General features: G+C 38.0%; 1 protein-coding gene across 5 annotated transcripts in view; it reads left to right on the top strand.

Annotated features, from left to right (window-relative positions):
* Positions 1-6,172, top strand: part of Akap11 (A-kinase anchoring protein 11) — a 44,285-nt gene extending 38,113 nt beyond the window's left edge. For all 5 annotated transcript variants that reach the window (XM_029541358.1, XM_029541360.1, XM_029541361.1 and 2 more), the window contains 2 exons: positions 1,850-2,010; positions 4,866-6,172. In XM_029541358.1, the coding sequence (XP_029397218.1) occupies positions 1,850-2,010; positions 4,866-5,006 (302 nt within the window). In that variant the 3' untranslated portion in view covers positions 5,007-6,172. The remainder of the gene's footprint in view (positions 1-1,849; positions 2,011-4,865) is intronic.
* Positions 6,173-11,958: the final 5,786 nt, after the last annotated feature.

The following is an 11,958-nucleotide window of genomic DNA, read 5'->3' as shown; positions in this document are numbered from 1 at the left end:
TATGTGTAAATTAGTAGTTCCCAAATTTGATGTTTGTGTGTGTGTTTAAAAGATAATAAAGAAATGGTTGTGCTTAAAAAAAAAAAAAAAAAAAAAAAAAAAGCTTGCATGTGGATGCTGGGTATCAAATTTGGCTCCTGCAAGAGCAGCCAGTGTTCTTAACTAGTAAGTTATCTCTCCAGCCCTTACTATAAATTTTAGAGTTCGTGATAATCTAGGTAGTGTTTGCTTTATTTTTGTTCATTAATGTGTTGATCTTTAAAAGTCATATATTTCTAATAACACTCATGAATATAATTATTCCAAAAACTATCTATCTGTATGTATGTATGTATGTATGTATGTATGTAAGTTATGAGTCTTTAATAACCTAGTTGCTACTTAACTAACTTGGCTGTGGAATGATTAAGAGAAGGGGTACAACTTAATATAAATAAAATAATTCATTAAAAAAAAAATTAGTAGTAGGCCTATTACTATGTAGGAACCAGGAGGTTAATTATATTCAAGTGCATCACTCCTCAGCTCCTGAGATGATGGGCATCTCTCATGTATGAAGTCGTAGTGAACTTTAGAAATTTGTTCCATTAGAAGATAGATTGGTGTAGATTGACAGAAAGCCTCAAAATTAGGGATTTCTACAATAAGTAATATCTGCTTTTTAAACCTTCTTTCCTGTTTATTAATTTATTTATTAGTTAGGTGGCATCAGCCTTGACCTCTGTTGAAGTTTCCCATCAGGCCAGGTAACCAGCAGACCCTAACCAAGGAAACCCTAGCAATGTAGAAAAGCATTAACTAACCTAGCTTCCAACCCCAGGAACACTGCAGGGTTTACTAAGGGCCTCACATACAGTGTCTTGTTCCATAGTATTTAAGACCTCCTTTAAAACAAATAAACATATACAGACCATTTACTACGTTAATTTTTTATGTTTAACATACAAAGTGATGGGTGATTCCATGTGTTGATTTCTGAATATACATCATTACACTTTGATCTTCTTCATTGCAATCTCCCATTGGCCCCATTCCTCATGCTTTCCTTTGGCTGCTGCTTCTCCCTACCAGACAGTCAGTCCTTCCTCCCTGCCAGACAGTCCTCCCTCTCCTCATGTCACCTTACTCTTCCTCTCAGGGGTCTTCTTCTCTTTCACGGCTCACACAAACATGCATGTATGTAAGTACATATACACATATAATTTTAAATGTAGACTCTGCATAGGAAAGAAAACATGTACTTACTTTTAATACTGGCACAAAGGGCAAAAAAAGATAAATTCCTGAGTATAACATGGATCAAAATTTTTACACTAAGAATAGAAGGCTAACACAAATTCTAAAAATGATTAGTAGTGGTCTAAAGTGCCTTATATACTATAACAGAAAAACGTCCATTGACCACAAAGAAATTCACCAACATTTCCATTATCAGTACATACTGGCTTAAGGACTGGCAGTATGCCCTAGATACCTCTTGTACTCAGTTATCTCAGAGTGGGAATATTAAACATGACACTAGTTCACAGGACATAGATTCCATCCATCATCCAGCTAGAATGTCTCCTTTGTATTGAAAACATCATTCTCATTAACAAGAAAGTACAAATTGAGAACAGTTCCTCTTTGTCTTATACTTAAATTCACTCCAAATAGTATTTTACATTTGTGCCATCAGTAAATGATCAAAAATATTCCTTTGTTTTAGCATTATTTTGTCCTTAAGAAATGCTTTATTTGACATTATGGTACAGTTAAGGAAAGCATTCACTGGATTCTTAAATCAAAACTAGCGTTTTGAAAGTTGATTGGATAAATTTTACTTCCTATTGTTTAAATTTACTCCTAGATTTGCAGCAAAATGGAAAGACTCTGCTAATTATGAACATTGACATGGAGCCTGGAGCTGTAGACCCACAACTAAGGATTATTCTTCAGTGGCTCATTGCCTCTGAGGCTGAAGTTGCAGAACTTTATTTTCAGGACTCTGCAAAGAAGGAGTTTATATTAGTAAGTACCCCCTTCTAGAGTAGTGGTGTGGAAGACACCACTAAATAATCTTAACGACTTTGCTGGTTTAGCAAAATACTTGTTGATTGTAGAATAGTAATATGTAGGAGTCTTACAGTTGGGTTTAGACTTGCCACTTTCCAGTAGGTATAACCTTGGGCAGATGAGTTAGTGAATGTCTCAGTTTCCTTAGTTGCATATGGGATTAAGAGTTATAGAGAACTTACCTTGCAGGTTTATGAGGATTAATTATAATACTGTAAAGAACAAATACTTGATCTAACATCCTTACCCTAGAAGTTAGATGCCAGTAATAAGAAGCTCATGAATTCTTAAGAAAAGATACAGCTATTCTATTTCTCTGATTCATAATTGTATCTAATTAATTAGGTCTTTCTCATCTTTATGTGAATAGAAGGCTGATACAATAAAATATCAATATAAGATTAGATACTTTTTTTTAGTATGTACCAAGCATACTATTAGTAGGTATTTTCAGTTTTTAGTTTTATGAGTATTCTTTCTCAGTTTTCCATATGAAAAATTATAACCTTACCATAGTATAAAACAGTCCAGTGACTAAACAATATAGATTAATCAAAAAAGGACAGGAAAGGATAACCCAAGATACTCTATTTTCTAGTTCAAAATTTACAATAGTATTGTTGGAATATGTCTGTGAAGGATGTGAATACTCTGAAGTATTTAAGTATTATCTCAAGTTTATTAGCTTGAGACTTCTGTTTGAAGGAGGAGAAATACTCAAATGAATTATCAAGTGGAAATGTGACTAGGGAAATTGTTAGAACTTAGGCTTAAGATAGACCTCAGTCGGCTACATGGGGTTGACAGGTGGTGGTTAGAGGAGGAGGCCTTGCTGTCTATCGTGTAACCTAGCCCAGGGATCTTTGCCTGATTGGGTCATTTACAATGCTCAGTTGTGGGTGGCAAGGTCTTATGATATTTATGGCTCATTTTAACTCTTGGCTCTCAGAGACTGTGTCTCGCTAGGACTCACAAGGATATGGGGATATTTGAAACAGTTGAGACAAGTACAGCTTATGTTTGGTTGTAATAAGAATAATAGAAATACCTTCTGTTTTTCTGGATCATACATTAAAATTCAACATTTTCATTATTAAATAGAACAAACAGTATTACCTTGAGGATAACTAGAAGATGGCATACAATTGTATTTCAAAAAAAAGATATAAACATATGAGGTAACAAAAGAGAAACTAGATTAATAACTTGTATTGAAAGACTTTGCCAACAAAGCGAGAAGACAGTTCACATATGAGAGGAAATGTTTATAATTTTGTATTTATAAAGTTCTTAGCCTAAGCACATACAAAGAACTTCATTTTAAAAATAAAAAGGCACATAATACAATTTTAACATGAACTTAGAGTTATTATTACATATCTTTGGAAAATAAAAACATGAAAGGGTGTTCAACTTTACTAGCCATTAGGAAGATGCAATCAAAACCACTACATACTTCACCACCAGCGGGGACTGTCAAGGTGGTGGCAGCAAGTGTGGGAGGACACGGGATACTGCGTTCTTCATAAAGTTCTTAGTGAGAATCTAAAGTGAAGCTGTGGTGGAGAACATCGACAGTTCCCCAAAATGCCAAGGACACATTACCATGTTACCCAGCATTTCACTGCTTGGTGTGCACTCGGGGGACACAGACACCTCCTCACACATGTCTATGGCAACATTACTTATATTAGATAAGTGTTAGGCTTGGTGGTATAGGTCTGTAATTCCAGCACACCAGAAGTAGAGGCAGGAGAATTACTGTATGTTTGAGGCCACCATGGTCTAAATTAAACAAATAAGACCCTGTCTTGAACAAACCAGAAAAAAACAGTGAGAAGACGCCATCTGTCTTATTAGCTAATGAACGGAGAAGGAGCTTTGTTGGTTAGCAGAAGTAGTAAGGCACTGAGCCCTGCTTACTACAAGATACCTATTCTCAGCCCAAGACCACACACAGAGCGTACAGTTCCATTTCTATGAAATATCCCCAAATAGGCAAAGCTATGAGGCCCCAAGTGGATGAGGGCCATACTGGAAGGTGCTACAGAGGATGGAGAGGGGCCTCTGAGACCCTGGTGTGAGGAAAGAGCATCCAGTATTGACTGTGTGATACTTGTCTTCAGTGCAGTGATGCTAAAACCCATGGCATATGAATTATATCTCAAAGCTGTTTAAAGAAAAGAACACTTCCAGTAAAATAGTTTTTCAAAATTTATTTTACAGGCCTTTTAAAACTTAAGAATTCTTACATAGTTGAGTAAACAAAGCGAATAGTGGTAGAGTTTGCTTAAACCCTGTTTACTCTTTTGCTTGCTTTTTTTGTTGAAACATTACATTTCTTAACTTAGAAAGCCATGCTTCTTTTGAGGTGGAGTGTTTTCCAGAATATAAACCACATTATATGCTGTGGAAAGGAAAATCCACATCCTTTTATTAACCTTGACATTGTCATTATTATTTTATGTTTCTAATTGAGGGTGTGGCAGATGTTAGTTAGGTAAAGAATTTTCCTGTAGACAGTTACTCTTCGTTCCCATGCAGACTGTCCACTGCCAAGGTTTGGGTTCTGTTTCTCACAATCCTGAACTGTCATTCTGTGGAGATGTGTTTCTAAAGGTTAAGAAAGGAAAATGTTTAATTTGGGCAAAGGGCTGGTGGTTGAGGGGAGATCTCATAACTGGGAAAGAATAATTCATGGTAAACAGCAGGATTTCCAGTTTTGTCTAAAGATAAAAACAAAAACGTTGTTGCCTCAAATGATCTTCTGTTAATGTGTGTTAATGTTTCTGTTAATCCTTCTTTCTTAGCTTTCAAAGCAGTTACAAGAGAAAGGATGGAAAGTGGGAGATGTCCTGCAGGCTGTGCTTAAATACTACGAAGTGGTGGAAAAAACCTCAAGGGAGGAAAGATGCAAGTCGCTGTTTGATTGGCTTTTAGAGAATGCCTAGAACAGACTCCAGACCAGTATATTTTATTGCTTGTTTTAGAAAGTAAAGAAACTGATGATTTACATGTAGGATAAAATTCAAATGCAGAATATTAACATTTTAATTGAATTGAGAGGAAAGTAAAAGCTTTTAAAATGCTTTCTGTCATTACACTGTATATAGTTCATACTTTTGTAATCTTTGTCAAGATATTCTCTTTACTTAATCTTCTGTACATGTGTATGTGTTATGACCCTGAGATAATATTCTGTGAAGGATGATCTCACCCTGCCTGAGGCTGGGGCATGGTCTGACAGCATCTGTTTGGATCCACATAGTGCTGCTGCTGCTGCTGCTGCTGCTGTTGCTGCAAACAGGGCTGAGGTGACCGGCCTGGCCCAAATGATCACTTGGTTCCTTTGAAACCCAGTGGCGTCTAATGATAAGTCATCTGACATCAAGGAAGAAAACTGAGGCTGATATTTTGTTATTTATTTCTGATAAGTTTGTATTCTTTTATGTACTATTCTTTAAAACTAGTTTTATTTCCCTAGTTCAGCTATTGGTACTTATAGATTTCCCAGACCTTTAATTTCTTAGCAGACTCATTAGTAATTTAGGTTTCTGTGAACATCATAAATGAGTTCCCCTTGCCTTCCATCAAGTGATGTTATTTGCTAATACTGCCAATTGTTCTGAAATGAGAAGGAGCCGGGGATGGAGAGGAAGGTTTTGAGAGAAAGAGAATGTGTGTGTGTGTGTGTGTGTGTGTGTGTGTGTGCGTGCGCGTACACACACACACACACACACACACACACACGCATACACGATAAACTTTAACCTTCCCACTAGTTTATTCTTTTACTTTAGTGTTTTCCTAGTTAGAAAACCACTATTAACATTAAATAAAACATCTAAATATTGTGCAGTAAGAATTTTGTCTTTTTGATTTATTCCACAAATGAAAATTCAGGTTGTAAAATAAATTGAAATTTTAAAAATTAATGTAGAAATGTACTCAAAGGAACCTAGTAATAATTTTCTGTGTTGGATTTTTGAAGAAGGAAACAAAAACCTTCCTCCTTCACCAAGAGTAATTTCTTTTAGCTAAGTGGTTCTTAACCTTCCTACCTGCAACCCTTGAGTACAGTTCCTCATGTTGTGGTGACCCCCAACCATAACATTATTTTGTTGATATTTCATAACTGTAATTTTGCTACTATTACTTGTAAATATTGGTGTTTTCTGATGGTCTGATGGGGGTCATGTAGCCCCAAAAGAGGTTGCAACCCACAGCTTGAGAACTGCCATTTCAGCACAGAAGTACCTCTTTCCCAGTAAAATGTATCTGGACTATTTCATGAAGTTTCCTTTCATGATCTTTTTTGGTCTCTACATTCCCTACTGTGTTTTTGGAGACTGCAGGTTGCTCTGAGTGAGGTGCCCAGGCTGGTTCTCTGTGTCTGAGAGGTGTGAGGATGGGAGGGTCTTCCCTAACCGATTCTGGAATCTAAGGCAGGTCATATTGTGTGGGGCTGGTGATTTTTCTTCATTACATTTTCCTTTTTTTCCTCAAGCTCTGACGTTTTTAGAAGTGACAGTGGGTAGAAGACACAGCACCTATCAGGGGACTTATGTTAATTTGAATTAGTAATTATGGTGGAGAAGTTATTTTTAAAGAGATGTCAGATTTGCTTTGACTCCAGAAACAATTGAAGTATTTTGAAACTACATTATAAACTGTAGTTTTTCTCAGTTGAACATAGAGACACGGGGCCTGCCTTAAACATACATTTTTAAAAGTTTCTTCAAGTATTTTCCAGAGTGGGGAAATGCAGGGAATAATACCCATGTGCACTCTCCTGTGCTTGTACGAGGAACCAGCACACTGCACATATGTAATTTGCATGATATGTATTGCTTAGATTAACAGTAAAACTGATTTCTAACTTTCTCTGAGGTGCAAATGCCAATGTTGGTTTTCTAAAGTTGAAAGTGCCCAGGTGTCTCTCAGTTGCTGGTGTAGTTATTTGAGGCAAGCTTTAACTCTGTTCCTGGTTCCTGTGTATTCTGGTGGAGCCAAGCAGTGCTCACTCAGTGTTTCTCATCCAGTACAGCAGAGACAGAGTGCACATTGCATCGGTTCTGTGCAGGGACACGAAAAACAGAAGTATGAGCAGGGTGCGCAGAAGTGTAGGTTGAGTTTCCTTAAAGCATTTGCGTGCAGAGCAGTCCTGTGGGCCTGTCTCATGGGAAAGGAGGCTGCTTTAAAGCACTTTGTCTCTGTTGAGATGCTCCATCTTATCACAGATTTCTTGACATACTTATATTGGAACTTGTATACTGTCATGTGCGTTTTGCTCTTAATGAAATACATTTTACTTAAAATTGTTAAAAAGTTGTGATGTGCAATGAGCTGATTCTTGATTCACCAGTTTTAAAGGCATTCTGTGATCCATAGAGAGACCTCTACCAGAAAAGCCAACAAACAAAACAAAACCCGCAGAAGAAATGGCAGTAGAGATGAGCTGGCTCCTTACAGTGTAAATCTAACATTATAACAGCCTTCAGTGACCACATGTAATACCTTTGTACTTTCAGAAATGCTTCATTTACCCCTAAAGATATTTAATGTGAATTAATTCAGTTCATACTACTATAGTTCTGCTTAGCAAAGGGTTTATATTGCTGGTAGGAAGCTATATACTGAGTGCACTGTGTGGAAAGTAAAGGGTTGGCCCCTGTGACGCTGGCAGCTCTGATGGTGGTGGTGCATGCTCTCTGTCCTTGCCCAGAAACTCGTGGTCCCCGCTGTCCACTAGCAGTGTTCCTCCACAGCTACTTGCAGCAGCTTCTAGTCAGTGTATTATTTTGTAATTTTTCAAAGAAATCTTTACACAGAGTTTAAATATGTTGGGTCCACACACGGGTGGGGAAAATGCTCTCCATTTAAAATCGTGTCTGCCTGTCAGCAGCACACGAGAACTGTGGGAGCGCCTGCTGGAATTGGAAGGGGCGTACTCAAGTCAAGTGCGCTTGGCTCTTCAGCACAAGCCCTGTAGGCACCCCTTGTTTACTGTGCGCCTGCTCTGCACACACAGGCGCGGTGCTGGTCACTCCTGCCTCTATTTATTTATTTTGACCATCTGTACATTCCTTTCATAGAGTTAGAACTGCAGTTCTGCAGGTTCCTATTGCAATCTGTTGTATGGTTTGGATACTATTTAATGCCAGGTTTATATGTTGCTGGATTTGCTGCCTTCAGTTACTTGTGCCGTGTTTCAAGCAATCTGCATTCTTGTTCACTTAATGAATATTTAGTAGAAGTAACTTTGAATAATTGTGGCCATTTATTTGAGTTTGCTCATTTAGTGCACTAAGGTCTTATACTATGTAATAGTAACTCCTCTTTTTGCTCTTGAATAATTTAATGTTCATTTACCAAACTTGGAATTTCAAGATGCACTAAAGTTTTATTTAGCAGTGGCTCAAAAAATGTTTCAGAACTTACTTTTGTAATAATTTGCAGTTAATTGTTCTTTTGTCTTTACTCTTGTTCAAGCCTGTGATCTTTCCTCTCCCAGCCAAGAATTATTCAATAAATTTAAGAAATGTCAAGCCATGGTTTTCCTTCTGTAGCATCCTGTTCATTCTGTGCTGAACTAAAAGGTAGTCAAGACTGGTATGTTGGAAGACATAAAAGGAGCTGTGTGCTTATATCATGGATTTTGAGGACAATAGAAATTAGGAATATTTTTAGTTGAATACTGGATTCTATCTATTTCAGAGATGCCTTTAATGGGTAATATAGGAGACTTAAAAGCTAGGCTGCTCATTTTGGATTTAATGCAAATTGAAGGCCATTGCCTCAACACGTGTGCATGATTCTGAAATTCTTCTGATCTGGCTTCAGCATTCCTTGGTAGTCTACATAGAGATCATAGCCCTGACACATCAGGGAGATGTGAAGGTTAGCTCTTGGTTGTAGGCATTAGCAGACAGGGTAGTGCGGCTCTACAATTACATCAGTTTCAACAGGAAAATGGAGAAAACAAGTATTGATAAATGTGAAGGTGTGGGTTAAGTTTATAATGAGACTTTACTAGTAAAATTTCAATGCATTTTATTTTTTAGAAATATTGGGTATAGAGAAAAAAATGAGCTGAAAGTACAGTTGTTGATTCACTTCCACCTCACACCTCCGCCTCATTGCCACACGCCAGAGTGAAGCATACTACTATCTGTGAGCCTACATGCTGTTACTGGTTAAGGCCCATGAGTTCTTTTATGGTTTACTCTTAGTATTATACATCCTGTGATTTTGAACATGCATGTAGTGCATTGTAGGGTCATACAAGTACAATTGTTGCCTGATGAGCATTTAATACCCAGAAGCTGGAAAAGAGCTCATTCGTGCTTCAAAATGTTTGGGAATAAGGCACATAGTCTTGGGTGTTAAACACACTAAGGAGGATTACAAGAAGAGAGTGGGCCTAAAGGTAAGACATGTAGCGAAAGGGTTTTGAATGATTTAAGTCAGGGGACCACTTAGGATGTATTCCTTGGGAGTACAGAATTGAGGATGCTGTGAGGGCTTGAAGTATCCACATGATTCTCTGAGTGTGAGAGATTGCGTATCAAGGGTGAGTACCACATGGTATCCTGTGCTGTGAGAAGGGAAAGGGACACTCCTGAAAGCTGCTCGGTGCTCGTGACGTTGTGCAAGCCATGAAGAGCTCAGGGGACATCTCTTTTCCTCGTCCTTTGTAATTTTGCAATTGTCACACACTGACTTTACTCCTGTTGTACAGGCCAAGGATGAAAACATGCAGATTGAAACGAGTGACAAAGGAACATTTGAGAGGGAATTCAAGGCCCAGTGAGATGGGAAACTTGCTTATGGAACAAGGCCTGAAGATTTGAGTTCAGTTTCAGGTCTGATGTCAAGGTGGAAGGAGAGAACTGATTCACAAAGTTGTACACACACACACACACACACACACACACACACACACGCTTTTGAGTTTAAAAACTAATACAAATTTTAATTTAAAAAAGGACTTATGCCCCAAGTTTGAGGTGTTCGTTTGTTTGTTTGTTTGTTTGGCTTTTCCCTCTGTACCCATCCCCCTTTAAATAAATACTGGAATGGATTTCTTTTGTAGTCTGTGGTTAAGACTGGACTGGAAAAACAAATACAATGCCTCTTCCCCTACATTTTTAAGCTGGGGACATAGCATTCACGTTGAAATCAGGACAGTTTGTGGGAGGTGATTCTCTTCTCTATTGTGGGTTCTGGGACTCAAGTGCAGGTCACCAGGCATGGCAGCAAGTACCTGTGCCCACTGACACACCTGTTGGACCAAGGCTGACTTGGTTTATAGAGGCCTACTGACAACTTAGCTGATATAAGCTCTTTTAAGGTAAGTACTAAAGAGGAGATGCTGCCTTTAAGTTACGCTTGGAACCTTCTCAGTCTGGCATTAGGATATAAAGTAGTTGTGTTTGGTGTTTTTAAGACAGGACCTGAGTGGTTGTGCACCCTTTTAATCCCAGTACTTGAGGCAGAAGCAGAATGCAGACTTTAGGTTAGTGTTTGCTTGGAGCCTGGGGAAGAAGGCAACGGGGAGTGACTGTTTAGTGCTACAGGGTTTCATTAGGTATGATGAAATAGTTCTGGAATTAGATCTGATGATGTTATCCAGTTCTTTGAATATACTAAAATCCATTGAATTGAGTAGTATTTTCAAACAATAGGTAACCCCCCAAAAGCTTATATATGTAACAAGGTAAATAGTTTTTAAAACAAAAGAATCTTTTTAAATATAAGGTAAAATCATTGAGACTCAGCATTTGTGGTTGACAGCAGAGTAGATATAGCTAAGAGAGAATTAGTGAATTGGAAAAAAATTACACAGAATATTTTTCAGAAAGTCAGTAATGGGGTGGATATATAAAAAGAAGTGACTTAAGTTTGTTAAGGGAGAAGGGTCAGATTTGTGTAGTTGTTCAGAAAAAGGAAAAAAAATGTCCTAAATAATGGAAAAGATTGGTGCAAAAATTCCAGAAACAACCACACATAGACTTAACATTAAAAAAAACTCAAAACCTGTATTTTCTAGGGATGCATGCATGCATGCATGTATTTCTACTTTTTCTGGACTACTGAATAAGGAAGCTAAAATGTCTAAGGTGATTAGTAAAAAAAATAGAGGTTGTATTAAAAATTTGTAAAGAAAAATATATGTGAAGTAAAAGAGAAAAAGAATCCAGCTGTACCACTGTAAAAGCCTCAGTATGAGTTAGGCTGCTGAGAATGGGAAGCTGTGGGTGCCAGTCCTAAGTCGCTGCATCAACTCCCCACGGCTCTGGGGCAGTGTGAGAGGGAGCTGGAAGAGTAAGCCAGAAGATGAAGATACAGGCTCTGAAATGCTGTCTTTTGTATATGGTATGGTCATTACATGACCACTACACTTAAGAACTCATAGCAGCTGTGGTTGCTTGCACATGATCAAGACAATTCCAGCATGGATGAAGCAAGGGCTCTTGAGGTTCTACTTCAAACTGATGAGCTATTTTGCTGTTGGTAGCTCAAGGGGTGGGTGGTTCAATGGGAGTATTTGCCCATGTTCATATAGTTCATGACTGGGGTCAGAATTATAAAAAAGAAAAAAAAAATCAAGAGGACCTGAAGGTGGGAGAGGTAGTGTTGGGGAACTGGGGGAGTAGGAGGGGTGTTAGGGGTGTACATGATCAAGATACCTTTTGTGTTTATGTATGGGATTGTCAAGGAATTACTAAAACATGAGAATTTAAAGAAATTACATACCCCTCAAAAATAAAGAAGATGGTAGATCTGAATCTCAAATTCCTGGTTCCTCACAGTTGTTCCTGGGAGTCTTCCTCAATAAGCTTCCTTTACAACATCTCTCTCTCTCTCTCTCTCTCTCTCTCTCTCTCTCTCTCTCTCTCT

Source organism: Mus pahari, chromosome 8 (genome assembly GCF_900095145.1).
Source record: "Mus pahari chromosome 8, PAHARI_EIJ_v1.1, whole genome shotgun sequence".
Classification (NCBI taxonomy): domain Eukaryota; kingdom Metazoa; phylum Chordata; class Mammalia; order Rodentia; family Muridae; genus Mus; species Mus pahari.
The sequence above is the reverse complement of the archived record's forward strand: the minus strand, read 5'-3'. Positions and strand labels throughout refer to the sequence as shown.